General features: G+C 54.4%; 9 protein-coding genes across 9 annotated transcripts in view; 3 read left to right on the forward strand and 6 right to left on the reverse strand.

Moving 5' to 3' along the window:
• Positions 1-287: 287 nt before the first annotated feature.
• On the reverse strand, positions 288-1703 carry K452DRAFT_317362 (uncharacterized protein; the record flags this gene model as incomplete). The annotated part of the gene is made up of 1 exon (XM_033544054.1): positions 288-1703. One exon carries the CDS (start codon positions 1701-1703, stop codon positions 288-290), a length of 1416 nt encoding a protein of 471 aa, XP_033398839.1.
• A 672-nt stretch (positions 1704-2375) lies between these two features.
• On the reverse strand, positions 2376-3488 carry K452DRAFT_296918 (uncharacterized protein; the record flags this gene model as incomplete). Its single annotated transcript, XM_033541961.1, has 1 exon — positions 2376-3488. The coding sequence occupies one exon, from the start codon at positions 3486-3488 to the stop codon at positions 2376-2378; it is 1113 nt and encodes a 370-aa protein (XP_033398840.1).
• Positions 3489-4083: 595 nt separating this feature from the next.
• Positions 4084-6534, reverse strand: K452DRAFT_357536 (uncharacterized protein). The gene is made up of 3 exons (XM_033546127.1): positions 5457-6534; positions 4628-5288; positions 4084-4567 (listed from the first exon to the last, which is right to left on the reverse strand). Exons 1-3 carry the CDS (start codon positions 6440-6442, stop codon positions 4148-4150), a joined length of 2067 nt encoding a protein of 688 aa, XP_033398841.1. The 5' UTR covers positions 6443-6534; the 3' UTR covers positions 4084-4147.
• An 867-nt stretch (positions 6535-7401) lies between these two features.
• K452DRAFT_325813 (uncharacterized protein) lies at positions 7402-8955 on the reverse strand (the record flags this gene model as incomplete). Its single annotated transcript, XM_033544807.1, has 7 exons — positions 7402-7545; positions 7602-7717; positions 7778-8142; positions 8220-8249; positions 8301-8419; positions 8474-8586; positions 8640-8955. The coding sequence occupies 7 exons, from the start codon at positions 8953-8955 to the stop codon at positions 7402-7404; spliced, it is 1203 nt and encodes a 400-aa protein (XP_033398842.1).
• Positions 8956-10313: 1358 nt separating this feature from the next.
• K452DRAFT_296921 (uncharacterized protein) lies at positions 10314-10994 on the reverse strand (the record flags this gene model as incomplete). Its single annotated transcript, XM_033541962.1, has 1 exon — positions 10314-10994. One exon carries the CDS (start codon positions 10992-10994, stop codon positions 10314-10316), a length of 681 nt encoding a protein of 226 aa, XP_033398843.1.
• Positions 10995-11018: 24 nt separating this feature from the next.
• Positions 11019-11618, reverse strand: K452DRAFT_296922 (uncharacterized protein; the record flags this gene model as incomplete). The annotated part of the gene is made up of 1 exon (XM_033541963.1): positions 11019-11618. One exon carries the CDS (start codon positions 11616-11618, stop codon positions 11019-11021), a length of 600 nt encoding a protein of 199 aa, XP_033398844.1.
• A 1409-nt stretch (positions 11619-13027) lies between these two features.
• On the forward strand, positions 13028-13849 carry K452DRAFT_296923 (uncharacterized protein; the record flags this gene model as incomplete). The annotated part of the gene is made up of 1 exon (XM_033541964.1): positions 13028-13849. One exon carries the CDS (start codon positions 13028-13030, stop codon positions 13847-13849), a length of 822 nt encoding a protein of 273 aa, XP_033398845.1.
• Positions 13850-14293: 444 nt separating this feature from the next.
• On the forward strand, positions 14294-15476 carry K452DRAFT_167000 (uncharacterized protein). Its single transcript, XM_033535740.1, has one exon. It carries the CDS (start codon positions 14529-14531, stop codon positions 15315-15317), a length of 789 nt encoding a protein of 262 aa, XP_033398846.1. The 5' UTR covers positions 14294-14528; the 3' UTR covers positions 15318-15476.
• Positions 15456-17069, forward strand: part of K452DRAFT_166979 (uncharacterized protein) — a 1861-nt gene continuing 247 nt past the window's right edge. The window contains exon 1 of the mRNA XM_033535738.1: positions 15456-17047. Coding sequence (XP_033398847.1) covers positions 15593-17044 — 1452 coding nt within the window. The 5' untranslated portion in view covers positions 15456-15592 and the 3' untranslated portion in view covers positions 17045-17047. The remainder of the gene's footprint in view (positions 17048-17069) is intronic.

A 17069-nucleotide genomic window follows, 5' to 3' on the forward strand; every position in this document is an offset into this window, starting at 1 on the left:
AAGCAGTCCCTACAGAGTACTCCTTGCCTAGCTCCCGGCCGGAGTTTTGAGTACGGGTGAAAAGGTCTTCGTGCATACACGGACTTTGCGTATCTTAAATGGGTCTCTGCTTCTACTCCGTACAGGCATTACCGTCTGCCAGGCTTTTTGGGGTCCACCTTGCTGGCTTCTTCTGCTTGCTACATCGGCCAGCCAGCCGCACGCATCCCTCGACCCGACCCGCCCCGCAAGCACCATCCCGTCCCCATGCACACCTGCTCGCTCTCCCAGCCAGCCGCCCAAGCAATTCACGCCTTGCCTCCGTCCGCGTGGTGGTCAGCGTTCACAATATCCTCGTATAGCGGAGGCGGATTATCGTCGTCGTCATCGTCGTTCCACTGCAAGACGGCAGCAGAGGGCGAGTCGTCTCTTGCCGGCACGTGCTTACCAGGTACACCACCCTCTCCCACCCTGCCCTCCCTTGCCTCCCTACCCCTTCCACCAACCAGCGAAAGTACCTCAACCCCAAACTTGGACGCCTCGACATCATACACCTTCCCGGCGCACTCGACCCACAGCCTGACAACAAGCTCATACTCCCTCGCAAGCCCATACGTCTTGAAGCTCGGCGCGACCTCTGCGCCAACTTCCAACCGCCCATCTTCCGCCAGCGACGCCAGCTGCACCTCCTCCCCCTCGCGCAGCAACACCCCCTCCTCCTCGCCCACCCCGCCCCACCGCCGCACCGCAAGCGGAATCCCGCACGCGTCTGACGCCACGAGCTCGTCGCTAAATGGCTGCGTCGTGCCATCGTACGGGACGCGCGCGTGCGTGAGCGCTTTGAGCAGGACGCGGAAGCCGCGGAGGCGCAGGGTAGGCGGGCCAGGGAGACCCGGGGCGCGGGCTTTGTGCTCGAGGCGCAGGGTTGCGGCGAGGGGGTGGTTGGCGCGGAGGGTGGCGGGGGTGGTGGTGAGGAGGGCGAAGGTGGCGGTGGGGGCGGAGGCGCTGGGTATGATGTCCTTGAGCTTGGCGCGGAGGCTGTGCGTGCCGGCGTGGGTGGGGTCGAGGCGCCGGGATTGGCGCGTCATGGTTACGGTGCGCCGGTTGAGGATGGCGTGGGAGGGCGAGGCGCACGATGGCAGGTATCGGATGTAGGTGGTGGTTTTCTTGGTGCCGCTGAGGAGTTTGAAGGACTTGGTGCTGCGGAGCTCGGCCTCGAGCGCGTAGTTGACGACCTGCTTGAGGGCGTAGACGGACGGGCCCAAGGTCGGGGCGTTGTAAGCGGCGTTCCCGGACGAGGGGAAGTGCGAGGCGCCCATGGACGGGGGAAGCGGGTGGCCCGGTTCGCGTGCAAAGATTGGATTGTCCTTTAGGTTGCGGCCGTCGCTTTGGACCGAAGACGGGAAGCGGAACTCGAAGGGGAAGGTGGCGAAGGGGCTGCTGCTGCTTTCTGAAGCAGGGATGTCGGACTCGCTGCTAGATAAGAGCGTCGTTTCGTATGAGAAGAGCACGCTCTCGGCTGTGTTTACAAGCCCGTATATGTCCTGGACTTGCGAGATGGCTTTGCCGCTGAAGCAGATTGTCACGCTGGATGGCTTGAGGCGCGTGTCGATGAGGACGTGGCCGTGGACGGGGTCGTTGGACGTGTAGATGGCTGTGTCCCAGTCTGTGCCCTTGCCGTCCACGACGATTTGAATCGGGGAAGAGTCGGAATCGCTGGCCATTTTCTTCGGTGTCCTGGGGTTTCTGTCTGGGTCCTGAGTGCTGGGATGGTTGCGCGGACTCGCGAAGTGGGACTCCCCGCATTTTGGGGGTGTGTCGGTATGTAAGGCTGGCTGTTGATGCTAAGATGCTTGCTCGGTGTGGTATACCTGCTTTAGCGCTGAACATGGCGTCATCCTGCATGCTGATCGCTACATGGATGCAACTGCGCCGTGTGCTTACGCCCTATGGCGGGTGAGGCTGCTTTTGGGACGTTTTGCGGCGCAGCTTGACACTAATATACAATAGTTGAGGTTCACTATTCCCACAACCTCCAATCTCTGCAAGAGAGAGTAGGCGTATCACCGGCGAAAACACTTTCAAACAGCAATCTGATTCATTTTTGAACTGTGTTCTGGATCTACTACTGGCTCCCGCTTCAATCGTGTCCAGTGATCCAGCCCTCACGGCCTTGCCAAAAGCTCTGTCCACATCCAACTCACAACTGTTTCCATCCAAAGCAAATCAAACCATTGACGGGAGAATCTTCCGGCACGTCATCAATCTTGTCCATCCAACGGCCGTATCACCCAGGCACCTATCTTCCTCCAAGCCGTTTCCAACCTTGAACCTTGTCCGTCTCGCACTCGTGTCCAGTCAAGGTCAAGTCATGCGCCTGTGAACATCGGATTTCCTCAGTCGAACCCAAGGACCAGCGCCTCCCAGACAATCTCCAGAAGATCCAAGGCGTCAAGAAGTATTTCCATCATATCGAACGTAAGCAGAACAACCAGCAGAAGCGCAAGATTGACCAAAGCGCGAGAGTGCCAGCGACCGTGCCAACCCGAACGCATCGCGCGCACCACATCAAGGCCCGCCTGAAGCAGCACGACCAAGAGCGACGCCGAGAGCAAGAAAACCTCGAAGAGCTTGGTCAAGAGGCAGTAGCCCATCCTTGGGCCCATGAAGAAGGGGATCTTGGTGACGAGGAACGGCTTGAAGTAGCCGATCCACTTGCGCATCGAGGTCTCAGTGCCGGTAGCTCCGCGGAAGACCTGCTGGTAGATGTCCGCAGTGACGAGGAGCGAGAAAAGGTACTTGGACCAAAGGCGCATGTAGCGGATGAGGATGTCGTCGAGTGGGATCGCGACAGCGAGTGAGGCAGAGGCGTCTGGGTCGATTAAGTTGTCGATGAACGCCTGGCCGAGGAGAACTGTGAGCGGGACCGTGACACTGAAGAAAGGCGCCGTCATCGCGAGCTGCAGGCCCACAGCGGAGGTGAGGAAGAGCAGCAGCGCGTTGTAGTAGAGCCACTCGAGCTTCGTGGCGTTGCTGAACCAGTTTGCGACGTTCTTGACGGTCAACATGGTGAAGTGACAGACGGAGGCCTTGACGTCGTGAAGCCGCTCATCGAATTCACCGAGAAGAAAGGTGATGGTGTCGGAGAAAGAGACAGTGGAAAGCTCAGCAGGCTCGTCATCGTCAAAGCAGAGCTGAGAGCTGCAATTGTCAACGTCGCCTTGGACGCTGTCAGGGTTGTCGCGCTTGACGGCCATGGTAGAGTCGGTATCACTGTCCGTGTCGTCGTTGCAGGCGTTGACGCCTCCGTGATTCGTGAGGCTCTTGAGGAGCTTGTGGAACATGATGTGGTTGGTGTACTCAAAGCTCTCGAAGGCAGTCATGAGGCTGTCGCTGTTACCCATGGCGGCGGTGGTAGAGTTGTTGTCGCTGATCGCGTCGGCGTTGTTGCTCTTGATGGCAGTGATAGAGGCGTCGGTGACGGTGTCGTTGCCGGTAATCTGAGCCATGGCGTCGAAGTATTGGGGGAGCAGATGGGTGTGGACGTGGCTTGGCGGAGGGAGGCGAAGGTGAAGAGAGGAGGGTGAGAGTGGTGGGGACTTGGGTTGTGTCATAACAAAGTTGCAGTCCGCGCTAGTCGAAGGCTTTCCCAAACGAGACAACACGTGCCCATGGACGCGGATCTTTCTTGCAAGCCTCGACCGAATCCTCTTCACCCGACGAAAAGTATAAGAGTCGATACCCCGTGGGGCTTCTCCTCATAGGATGTATACAAAAGATTCTGGATCACTAAATTGGATGTGATATATCGGATCGCCACACTGCTTGAACGACGGTATGTAGTGAACTTTTATAGCCCTGAATGGTTACCTAGGTACATGATTGCGGTTTGCCTCTGTGCATTCGGCTTGGCTTCTCAACTCACTGTGACCATATCTGCTGACCCAGGGCAATCGCAGCAGCCGCTGTCCCATTCTGCTCCCAATGTGCTCTCGCACCGGACACTGAGGCCTTCCTCATACACGTATAACCCGTGTGCATATACACCGTCACGAAAATGTGCAATAAGCTGGGCAGAATGAAGCGAGAGGGACCGACTTTGTTACGTATTTATCGCATCGCGAAAGCCCTCCACTTCCTCCATCCGAATTCGTTCCCATCAAAGTACTCAATGTACATGAGAGAGTAGTCTGCCAGAGTTCCGTCCAGATCCCGAGTCCGAAATTTCGTAAATGTCCGGTTGTTCCTCCACTGACTCAAGTGGCGGTGCTTTCAGCCGTGGATGGTTTGGATCCTCAATGTCCAAGACCGCCAGCTTCTCTACATCGTGCGTCCTGGGAACATCACTCGCACATTCTTGCCAACTCCCAACTCCCAACTCTTCGTGTGCGAGCCGCTGTAGCTGGAACGTGTCATTCATGTTCCATTCGAGGAGGGAATACTTTTGGCTCTCGAGGTTGCGGCACTTCCCAATGCAGCCCACAATAGACTCCTTTGTCCAGGATAAAACAATAATAATACTTCCGAGTATAAGGGTAAAACAAAGACCGAATACCGAGATATTGAAATAATCCGAGTTTGGAATTTTCTAGGCGGAACAACAGGTTAGCGGAGATAGAGATGAGGCTTTTGGAGCGTGAAGACTTACCTGACTTGTGCAGAGATTTCTTTCGACGTTGTTGCTCGGCGACAACCACCAGGGTTCTATATCCATATTGGAGAGTCCTTTGGCGGTATCGGCTATCTGACCTTGTAAAGCCACAAGTGACGCAGCATGCCAATTCTCCACCTCTATTTGCCACTGGTTGTCAGGAAGGGGACCTGACTGGCCAGTAGTTACCTTGGTGCGTGCATTTAGAGAGCTCTCCCCTAGTGACAGCGGAACGTCCGTTAATACAGTACTCGATCCAGAGACTATTAAAGCTATCCAGTTGAAGATAATGCCATGTTTTTTGTTTGCCCAGAACAAACCATCTGTAAGGTTAAGCCAACCCGCGCTTCGTAATGGTGTGCACCGTCCACTGTTCGGGTTGCAGTATTGATCCGTAATCGAACATGCGAGGACAGATGCTGATCTGTCACTGTAGTACATTGTTGTGTTTTTTTCTTTTATAGTGTCGCTGCTGGTGTACATTAGACGTCCTTTATGGGCCGAGAATAGCGGGTCGTCTACTTCTTTGGCATATATAATATTGTTTGCTGATAAGAAAACAAATCGTACATCGGTGTTCAATTGAAGTTCTGGGACAGGGACGATTGTACCGGGCTTGTAGGAACCCGATTCGTCGTTGAAATGAGTACGTAGTATACTATAAGCAGTTAGTAATTATTGACTATTATGGGTATATAACTTTAGCTAGGTCTAAGACGACAAACCCATCTCATTGTAGGTGCTGAACTCTTGTAAGATTGTTAAAAGCGCCTTTAGTCTCTTGACTCCTTCAGTGGATTTTTGAATAAAGAGAACTTATAAATACCTGATCGTATAGTCTTTGTCACCACCGTATGATGAAAGAGTTGCGTCTTTAGGTATACGTCCGGTATCAGGGTATTGATACGTAAAGTTTTCTTGTCCATTCTGTCCGTAAAAGTATCGTGTGTAGTTGCTTTGTGTTTTAGGGTCACTGTATGGCTCTTGGTATCCATCGGTCTTAATAGGAGCGCAACTTGAAACTCGTCGGTATTGGACTCGTTCCTTAGGAGGGGCATTGATACCAAAGTCGAAATGACTATCTAGCAAGCCAGTATCGAGAACGATATTACCGTACTCAAACCTGCAAATATCTTTTTGAAAAGGGCAACTCCCGTTCCGGTCGATATTTGTTGGAAGTCGCCTCTTAATGAACGAATTGCAGGTATTCATAGATGTTTTTGGTCTACAGCTCTGTGCATAATTTGCGTATGAGTTCGTTGTTTGCGCTCTGTACGGATCGATAATGGTCTGTAGTTCGCTGAAGCTATCGACGTTGGAGGGATAGAAAATACCGCAAGTCGGACTGCGAATAAGTACGTCATTGCCCATCGCAGTAGAGATCCTAGAGGAGAAAGTACTGGCGAGTCCAAATCCAGCGACACAAACGATTGCGAAGCCAGTAAGGGGTAGAATCCGTCTAAATGGGTTGATTTGAGGAAGCACTTTTCTCCAAGCGAATATTATATTGGCTAAACCGGAGAGTCCATTGGCTCCATTGGCAGAGTTCCGAAGAACAGCTTGGCGTTGGTGATACAACGCATCCTGGGGATCAATACTGCTGTAAATCTGGTGAAAAATGAAGCAAGCAATTCTCCAAAAGCTTGTGCCTACGACGGTGACAAACATTGCCAAGAAAGCAATAAGCAATCCACCGTCTCGCCGATTGAGTGTAATTGTTGCTCCAAAAGTAGGACTTTTGTCCCAGTTGATCCAGAATCCGGTGTATGTCTCATACGAGGTTGTTCCGTTGTTTGAGAGTTGTTGGCTCATGTTGAGGGCGTAGTTTGAAGCAATCGCTTAAAGGAATTTTATGATCAAAAGAGTCTATAATGAGGCTTGACGGGTGATTGAGGTCTCCATTCAGTCAGCGAGCTTATAGAACCTTTTTTCAAAGAGCGGGGATGATTCGCTTTTCAGACCTCATAGTAAATTCGTAAGCAGAAGGGGGCATTATCATCCCGGCTTCTCCGATGCAGGTTCCCTACCTAACAGTGGAGACGAATCCATCGAACCCAAGAAGATTTTCCCGTTTCCTTCTGTATTAGGCCGCATGGAAGATACCCCGTAGTCCTGAGAGCCATATGTGAAGTCTGATTGGCTACAGACGGCCAGAAAGTACCGCATACGCTTACCGCAGCTGCAACCCGAATATCGTCAGTATGGCGTGATTACGTCGCTAGGCATCCTTGAATGTTTTTGCTTATGTTTGCCGATACCTGTGGCGCCTGTTAATTGGCTGACTCAAGATCTCCCGCAAATCATGATGCGCCAAGATCTAAAACAATCTGACCGACACTCTCGCGAATACCGGCACAGAACCTTGTCCATGGGTTGAAGTGGGGTTACTTTATTTGATCCTGGATAGCCCGTATACCAGCTGCCCCTCAAAACAATGCTCGGAGTCTTCGGCTAGGCCGAATTTCCGCATTTTCCCCTCGAGAATGGGACGCGTCTGCACGCAGGCGCAATATACTTAAGCAGGTGTGCATTAAATGTGTATGAAAGAGAATCTAAAGTAGAGAATTATCCCATTGCGGGTTTAAATCGCGTCCCACCTCTCCCCTGCTCGTGTCACCAGAGCCTATCCTTGATTTGGAAGTCTCTATACTTGCTTGAGCGAAAATCTCAAGTCGTATGCTCGCTTCCTTGTACAACTCAGGAGAAGCTTCTTGGCAACTGCAAGACCGTGGCCGGCAACACGCAAAGGGATACTTGTCGGTAGTTAAGCATCATGGCTTCACAGGTACAGCTTCAGCTGCTGTAGGCCAATCATTGTAGTTCTCGTTGACGTCACTGTAAGGCCCATAGTAAACCTTTCCACCCCGATCATTCTCAGCAAGAGGTATTCCGTTTTTCGCACGGGAAACAAGGTCCTGTTTCCGCGCTTTGTTAGCAAAGAAGAAAAAAATTCAAGTTCGAGAATTCTCACCGGATTTGTAACAAAGGGAAGACCAATCTCGACCATATCGATCTTTGATTCCTTCACGAGCTTGTCCGCCGCCTCAATGGAGAAGTTCCAATTGACCATGAGCTTCGTCTTGCTTCCTGGCTCGGAGAATCAGCTCTGTGGCAATGTAGATAGAAATGTATGCGAATTCCACTCACCTGGAAACTTAATCATCGGGCCAAACTGCTTCAATGGGTCATATCCCGGCGGCAGTTCTTTTCCCGCTGGTCTCAGGTGCAATTTCATCTCGTCAAGACCATCGGCACGGCTCTTCACGCAGCCGCGGCGCGTGAGGTTGACATATGCCAGCTCTCTGGCAACAATTTCTTTGATGAGATATGTGTAAGTCTCAGAGAGCTCTTTGTATGAGACAATGGAATCATTGACGTCGTCGGTGGGGCAGATCTTGATGCCGATGCGACGCGGCCCCCAAATATCGCATAGCGCGTCAACGATTTCCAGGACGATGCGGCATCGGTTCTTCACGGAGCCTCCGTAGGAGTCCTTCCGTTTGTTTGTGTGGCTTTGAAGAGGAAACGTCAATAACTCAGAAACAGATCCATTGACTGCATAGATCAAACCGGACATAGATACACTTACGTCATCATGAAGGAGTGAAGGAGGTATCCACTACAGTTACCAATGAGCAAATACGTCTATACCAAAGAAATCGACTCTTACCCTTGAGAAACAAGCTCAATCCCGTCAAAGCCTGCCAACTTTGCTAGTCTCGCAGAACTTTTGTATTGCTCGACAACCTCATTCGGATCCTTAATCTCCGTCAAGTTGTGACTGTAGCCCTGCGATGACAGTCAGTCAAAAAATTATAATAATATTCAGATCGATAAACACACAGGAACCCCTTCCAGCAGTCTAAATTTCCCACCAGGAGCCGGCACATTTGACGGCACTTGAACAGGAAAGCCCGACTCTTTAAGCATCGGCATGTCTTCGTGCTGAAGCCGCCCTGAATTCCTGTCAACTCGCCAAACATATTGAATGATACCAAGAAGGACCTACCGGCATGCCACGCCTGAAAAAACATCGTTCCTCCTTCCCGATGGACAGCATCCGTGACCTTCTCCCAAGCTCTCGCATGTTCTTCCTTGTACATGACAGGAGCATACGGGTATTCAGAGCCCTGCGGGCAAATGAACGTGCCTTCTCCTACAATCAAGCCAGGCCCGTTTCTTGCTCTCATTGCGTAGTGCGCAACAACAGCTTCGGTGGGTTTGTTGTGGTTGATGCAGCGGTTCCGCGTCAAAGCACCCATATTGATGCGGTTGCGAAGCTCGAGAGAGTCGCCGATAGTGATGGGGTTGAAGAGTCCGGGCATTGTGATTGTAGTGTCGATAAATGGAGGACGTAAGAATCTTTTGGGAAGTGATGATGACTTGAAACTGCAAGTACTACGGTAGGTAGATAAATAGGCATATCTTGAGCTCTAAATTTGTCATCAGGTAAAAAAGTGAGTGGGTATCATCTTATACATGCTTAAGATTCGGGTATCCTGCCGTTTTTGAGGCTGAATTGCGTGACATCACTAACTCATCAGCTTTCTCCGCGACGGTATACTACCACCCTAAAGTGAATATTTTTGTTTCTCGAAAAGATCCGGAATTAGTTCCAAAAGCTATTATCAACGGAAAGAAGGTGAGGCCTTGAACATTAGATAGTTGCTATGTAATAACATATCAGCATCGGTCGATATCTCCCTCCAGTCAGACTTACCGCTCTGCGTAGCTTTCATGTAGTTGCATAGAGTACTGCGGACAGATTTCCAAATGTAGTTATGGGAGATAGTAGTGCTTAGAAATTCGAGGCTGATAAACAAACGGCCCCAAGACAAAAAACTGTAATCGGAACGACTTCCCTTTCCAGTTAGACACTACTAACAGGCTTTCATCACGTCTTTCATCACGAAATCAGTTTCTTTCTGCGTGCACCAATCCCACCAAGCCAAAAGTCAGCGTTTCGAAAGTCCTCCATCATTTTGCGATGCAGCATTCCGCGCGATTCGGACCGTTAAGTCCTTCGGCTTGCGATTTGCGCTTACAACCCGGGCTATTACTTTTAAGGAATCCCAAAGTAGACCTAAAAGCAGTTTGACGAGGCTGTTCTTGCAAAAACCGAGTCCCATTGCCAGCTACGAGGCATGTCCAATCAATAACCGCATGCGTGTGCGCGGAACAACCACCCTCGCTTCAGCGACCCGGACAGCGTCCTCGACGAACCCGGCTCAGCACATCATAACTTTCACACAAATTTCAAGCGCCGGTCATAGTTAAAAGCAAAAACTCCTGTTTTAATATTTTCTAGCATTCTTTACCCGTGTTTTTGTGACTTTGGTTTGTGAAGATATCGCAAAATGACAAATCCAATCCGGCTACTATCAATCAAACTATCCAAAAGAACCAATCAGTCAGTTAATCCAAGGCTGTGAAGTACCCAAACCTGTTTCATCGGCAAAGTATAGATCCATAGGAGAGAGAAGCACTATCTTCATCGTCGTTAGCCAATCAAAAGTCGTAGAGTGCCCATGTCTGTTGTAAGGGCTCGGTGCGGAACCGTATGAAGAGAAAGCACTGTCCTGCTATACGCAGTGCCTTCATCATCGTGAGTCAGTCGTAGGACGTAAAGCGCCCACGCTGTTCCGAGTCCAAAATGCAGAAGAAGAAGAAGCACCATCAATCTTTAACTAAAGCCGTTATACATGAGGGCGAAGTGACCCGGCATAGGGAAGAAGCGGTTTAAGTCGTCGGCGGGGCCATCTTCGACGTCCGCATCGACAGCAGTATCAGTAATAACAGGCTTGTCCTCGGCAAGGTCATCGACAGCGTCTTCGGTCTGAGTTCCCTTGTCGTTATCAGAAGCAGCAGCATGATCCTCTTCCGGAGCTATTTCAGACGCGGTATCTGTATCCGTCTCCGACTCACTTGGGTCCATAACTCGAATTGCAGCCTCATTGGCTGCCGCATCTTCTTCGACATTGCGCGCCGACAGCGCATAAACAGGTGCAATGCTGAGGATGCGGATCTTGCCCTCGGTCCATTGCAGGCGCATATCCCGCTTGCAATCAGCGAGGCCGCGCACGTTGGCAATGCGCCGCATCTGGGGCCGTGGCGGCGTCGGCGTCTCTCCCAAGCCATTGCTTTCGCCATTAACCACATTCGTATGGATGATCCAGAGCGCCATGACGTATCCGTTTGCACCTATCTGGCCCGCGAGCTGCCACTCAGTTTCGTCCCAAAGCAAGAGATCATGATGATGATGTCGCATGTACCCTCTATCCAGCGTCTGGATCGTACCGAAGACGCGCAGGTTTCGGGTTTCGGTGGCCGAAGTAGCTGCTTCAGCAGCCGCGATCGCGGCCATGCGTTGTTCCTCATTGGCAATGAGCTAAGCCTCCATAATAGCAGGAGTGTGGGCTGCCGTCGTCACGACGAAGTACATGAGGCGCTGCGGTAGTAAACGGTTATCGCCTATTAAGGCCTCGCTCTCGAAGTGATTAACATCCACTGCATTGGGTGCCAGGCGGTACCTTGTACCTGTGTGGTGGATGCCAAGGTCAAGTTGGGAGCTCGGGGTGTTCTGGACGTTGTAACAGCGCAGCTGATGCACGAGGCTTGCCTCCAGGGCCAGCTCGACGGGGCTCAAGCTTAAGAAGTTGACTTCGTCAGCGGTGTGCACAAGCTTCGTGCGCTCCGGGACATAACGCATATCGGCGCGGGCCTGGAGCGCCGCATGTACACCTGGCAAGCGTATGGCGGGGTCCAGTGGGTGATCGGGATCCCGTGGCATGTTTAAGCCGGTTAAGAGGGTCCATCTGAAGCGGCGCAGTACTGGGTCCATCCAGAAGGCGCGACTGCGACCGAAGAGGCGCTTCAGCGCGGCCGGAATGCTGCGGTCATCGGAGTCAATGGCCCAGGTAGTATAGAGCTCGCCGAAAATGTTGGCAAGATTCTCAGGATTTGGTGGAGTAGGCTTGACAGTGGCCATAGTCGTGTTGAATGATATTGTTGAAGTTGTGTGTTATATGTGTGTTGGGAGTTGGTGTTCTTGTGTCTGTGTGTTGAGAGACTGATGCGGTTGAAGAGGAAGATGGAGGGGGTTTATATACGGGGATAGTGGCGAGTTTGCTGGGAGAGTAGAGCATGCATTGTTCGTTTGCTTTGCGCGTGAGGGCTATGTAAAGCGGCGTGGCATACGTGGATGGCAAGATCTATTTGTTGTCGATCCATTAGAGATTTGCGATGTTCATTGTGAATTGTAGCGACGTTCGGCGTGTCTTGTGCGGTCCTGGAACTTGAATGAGCATCTCCAACCACGCTACGAATCTGGCACAGGTCAGGCTACCTACTGAATATCCAGTGGCTGAGGCACACGGTTTCCAAGCCGGGACTTATGGGAACGGCCATGGTGTTGTTGCCGGTGTCTGACGTGGTTGGAACAGCGCTCAGGCTTTGAGTGACTGCGCAAGTGGTCTTGTTGGCCGTGATCGTGATGTTGTGCACGCGACGTTGATGCTGCTGACTTTGAGGCGCGAGGGTGCAGAGGCGCAGTCGTTGGTGTGGCGGGCGGGTTGATGGACGTGGTGTTGTTTAGGTGGAGGTGGGCTGCCCGGCCCCTTCCCTTGTTGTCATCCAGCTGCTCGTACTAGCTCCTTACGTCACCCCCTCCCCGGCAGCTGCCTGCCCATTCATTACCGAATTCTATGAACAGTAGGGCTGATGCTAAACAGGGTATAGCGCGCCTTTCTTCACCACTCAGTGCAGTACCCGCCCCATGATTTCCTCGACACGTCACGCGACTCCCTGCACTCCGCTGCAACGGTACTGTCCACGAGCATCCAACGAAGTAGCACTCTTCGCGAACCGGCTATGGGTTACTCTCTCTCATTCTCCGGACTTAGTTGTCCGCGCAGGTCAGCCATCAAGGCATGAAGTCCGATTTTGACGCGGGCATCACGTTCAAAGTGGTCCAAAGATGCATTTTGCTGCCCCGGGACTTCACAGTCTTGTGTGCATGCATTGTGCGGTTTTCTTTGTTACCTTCTTGATCAACGACGAGGAAATTAACAGTGACATGGTTCACGAACAAAGATGAACGGACAAGACTCGAGTTGAACGAAGCCAACCGCAGACACAAAGAGCAACGCAGAGCTTACCAAAAGCCAGCTACCCGAGGAAACAGACACAACTCCTGAACGTTCAGTAACTATACACGTATTATCTGACGACAATGCGCTAACTCAGATGCATATATCCAGTGAGGCAGTCGGGCATTATAAACGGCACCACAGCAACGCAACGACAGCGACGCAACAGCGACACGCAACAGCGAGACTGTAAGTACACAACGCTCACAACACCCACAAAACTACGCACACCACCATATCACTGACAAGGATGGGCCAAGGCGGCAATGACAGCAACGCCCCCCAGGGGTTCGAGATGATATCGCAGCTAACCTTCCGCAACAGCAGGCTCCGAGTCGAGAACTGCGAGCAAGCCGGGCGCATCCGCTCGCTAGAGGCCACGAACTCGGAGCAAGCCAAGCGCATTTCGGACATGACAGCAGAGACCCGAGGCCGCGCGCACCTCATCGAGCGGATCAGAAGCCAGATGAGGAGGGCGGCTGCGTTCATCAACGAGCTTTCGACCACGAGCTCCGACCGCGCGCACAGGATCGAGGAGCTGACCGACAGGACCAACGTGCAAGCGAACCAGCTCACGCTTCTGCAGGAGATGCTGACGCCGCAGGAAACGGAGCAGGGCGTGCAGGCCGAGCGCCTGAGGGATATTCGCATGGCTGAGCGCATGAACGAGGTCCACAGCAGCGTCATCGAGGGCCTGGAAGAGGAGAAGAGTGAGTTGTCCGCGCTGACCGCACAGCAGGCCGAGCAGCTCGAGGCTCTGAGCTCCGAGGTTGAGCTGCTCCGCCGCAATGCCGAGAAGCAGGATGCCGAGATTGCGCTGCTCAGGTCGATACTTAGCGATTTTGGGCAGCAAGACGCTGAGATTGCGCTGCTTAGGTCGGAGATTGCGGACCGCCGGAGCAGCAACTCGGGAAGCGCTACCCTTGCTCCTTCTGCTGACGATGCCGAAGGTGCAGATGGCGATTCTGCGGGCTTGTGCCAGACGTGCAAGAAGGGTCTGGGCAAGCGCATGGTGGGGAAGCTGCGGAAGATGAAGACGGCGATGAAGGCCAAGGATGATGACGATGCTTAGACTTCCTGGTAAGTTCTTTTCCTACTGCATTTCCGAGACTTGGGATCAGTCACCAGTGTTCCACTTTGACTTTGTTTCTTTCAGCTTTTGGCAGTAGCGTTAGAAGGCGGTCATGGTCTTGGAGTTGGGACGTCTGGGCTCTTTTCCTTTTCTTAGAAAAATCGGCGGAGAAAAACACAAAAACACTTGCAAAACTAGAATACACAAAAAACGTAAAAATGCAAACCTATACTCCGATCTCAGTTCCTTTGAATGTGATTGCTCTTAACGTGTCTCAAATACAACAAATACAACAAACAAACCACAATACAACCCCAGACGTTCCAAGTTCGCGCGACAAAAAAGAATACCGAGTCGGAATCCCGTGCCACCCTCCCCCTCAAGCCGCGTCGTCGTCGTCGAGTCAAGCTTTTCCCCAAAGCGCCACGCCACGCCACGCCACGCCATCTCAGCGGGGCATAGCGGGGCGCAGGAACGGCAGGATGCGAGGAGCGGCAATCCTGCTACCTTATGCAGTACTATAATCTCGACATCGAGGGGCCAAATATAGAAGCGTGATGGCGGGAAGCCGGGAGGGTGTTCGGCCCCCATGGAAGGATTAAGAAAATGCGGGGACGGCCTGACGGGAAGGGGGCGGGGCGTGGGGGCAGGCGAGTCGTAGGGTTAGGGCCGGACGGAGATGGGAATTTCGTGCGTGTATTTAGAGAGCGGAGGGGTTGTGTTTGTGGCTGCATCATCACTACCATCATCACTGCCAACAGATCGCATCCATTCATTCATTCATTCATTCATTCCCAAGCTACAACCACTCTCCACAAATACTCTCTCAATCCCCCACCACCAAAATGCAGTTCCAGCTCTCACTCCTCAGCCTCACCGCACTCATCACGGCCGCTGTTGCGCGCGAGAACGGCATAGTCTACGGCATCAGCCGCACCACCAGCGACCGGCACACGCTGCTGGGGTACACGGTCGCGTCGACGGTAAGCGACACTTTACGGGCTGTGCAAGAAAGCCAAGAGAGGGAGAGGGAGAGAGAGAGGGATTCAAAGCCGGACTTTCCACTGATCGGCTACTGCATGCACAGGACTCGCTCTGGAAGGACGAAGGCACGGTCGAGGCGCGCAACGCCGTCGACGGCCCGCTCGGCGAGGCCATCTACGTCTTCCCCAAGGCGACGGACGTGCCGGGCTCGTCGCTCGAGAAGGGCAAGTTGTGCGTTTGCCCCATGCCCCTCTCCCCGCTTCAAAACGCACTAACCAACACGTCGTCGTCACAGCCTCTGCGCCGTGTACTTCTCCGCCTCCAACACGACCTTCGCGGCGGCGCCGAAAGCGCTCGCTCGCGCCGACGGCGACAGCGCCCTCGACGCGCGCATTTCAGCGCACGGCCTCGATCCGGCCAAGACGCTGCGGTTTGGTGGCGTCGACAAGGCCGCGCTGGAGAAGCTGGGCGTTGTCAGCACTGAGATGCGCGATGGCGAGGGCATGATTGCGGTGCCGGTTAAGGTGGTCGAGGAGCTGGATGTTGATGGTGGGTGCTCTCCGGCCGAGGAGGCGGGCGAGATGAAGCAGTACCCGGATGGGGCCGATGTCGAGAGGTGGGCGGGTGTCGTGCAGGTTTAGGTGTGCATGGGCTGGGCTATTTATAGAACTGCTTGTGTAGCTTAGCTAAGGCGCGTTTGCGTCAATCGACAAGCTGCTACGTCAATTCTTTTTCACAATTCATTGCAGGCGGGCAGCCATGGTGAAGCTAAAGCTCCCCCCGCAACCCAGCATCGCCATCATCGGCGCCGGCCCCGCAGGCCTGACGACGGCCCTCCTCCTGCACGCCCACAACATGGCCTTCACCCTCTTCGAGCAGCGGCCGCAACCCACGCTCAAAGCCCTGCGCGCCGAGCAGCCGTCGTCGGGCCTGCTGCACCTGCACAACCACAGCGGGCTCGCCGCCCTCCGCGCCGCCGGCAATCGCGTCTACGCCGACTTTTGCAACCGCGCCCTCGCCACCACCATTACCCCCACCTCCACCTCCGCCTCCTCCACCGCCCGCCAGATCTCCCGCCTCGGCCTCACCGCCCTCCTCCTCCACCACCTCCCCCCCGACTGCATCCGCTGGGGCCACCGCCTGCGCAACACGCGCCGCGCCCCCGACAACAGCCGCACGCCGCACGCGCTGCGCCTCGACTTCGGCGAGGGCAGCCGCCAGCCCTTCGACTTCGTCATTGGCGCCGACGGCCGCGCGTCAAAACTCCGCGCCATCCTGAGCGGGCGGATCCCAAAGTCGGCGGGCGTGCGCGTCCTCAGCCTCACCATCACCGGCTTCGAGCAGGCGTATCCGGAGCTGGCGCGCGAGGTCGACGCCGCCGGGGGTGGGGGCTTCGTCGCGCGCGGCAAGCGCGTCGCCGTCGAGGCGTTTCACTACCGGCGCGGACAAGGTGAGCCCGCCGACGTCGCAAACGTAAACGTCTACTTCCGCTGGCCGGCCGACGCCGAGGCCTTCAACGCCGTATACCCTTTCTCGACGGGCACGGCGGATCCGGCGCGCCTGGCGGCGACGACGGCGCGCCTGCTCGCGGCCGAGGAGTCCTTCTACTTCCCGACGGCGGCGCAGCTCGTGGCGGCAGGCTTCGAGGAGCTGGCCGCCACGGGCGTGCTTGCAGACCCGTTCGCTGACATCGCCGCCGACGACGCCGACGCCAATGCCAAGGCGCCGCCCCTGCTGCGCCCTTTGCGCGCGCTCCCCGCGACGCACAGCTGGGAGCCCCGCGCGGACGCGACGCTGCTCGGCGACGCGGCGCACCTGCACGCCAGCAGTCCGTGGAGCGAGATCGGGGGGAGCGAGGGGGTCGACCTCGCCATGCGCGACGCGCTGGAGCTGGTGGGCGCAATTGTGCGGGCGCGCGATAGGGCGGCGGGGGTGGGCGGCGCTGGGGACCCCGCTAAGGACAAGGATGCGGAGGAGTTGGATGAGTGGCATCGCACGTTGCGAAGAGAGGCGATTATTAAGGCGTTGGAGCCGGAGGTTGCGAAGTTTGAGCGAGAGATGATGCGGAGGGCGCGGAAGAGTGTGGGTGCGGGCATGGGGCATGAGGGGCGGAAGAGGGTGGGGAAGGGCATGGGGGACGAGGGACTGGAGGGTGCGGTGCTGGGTTGGGGGCGGGATGCTGGGGGAAGGAGAAAGGCTGTGGGGCGGTAGGTGGTGAGTGGAATGGTGTTTTTTT

The sequence above is a fragment of the Aplosporella prunicola genome (genome assembly GCF_010093885.1).
Source record: "Aplosporella prunicola CBS 121167 unplaced genomic scaffold K452scaffold_9, whole genome shotgun sequence".
NCBI lineage: Eukaryota > Fungi > Ascomycota > Dothideomycetes > Botryosphaeriales > Aplosporellaceae > Aplosporella > Aplosporella prunicola.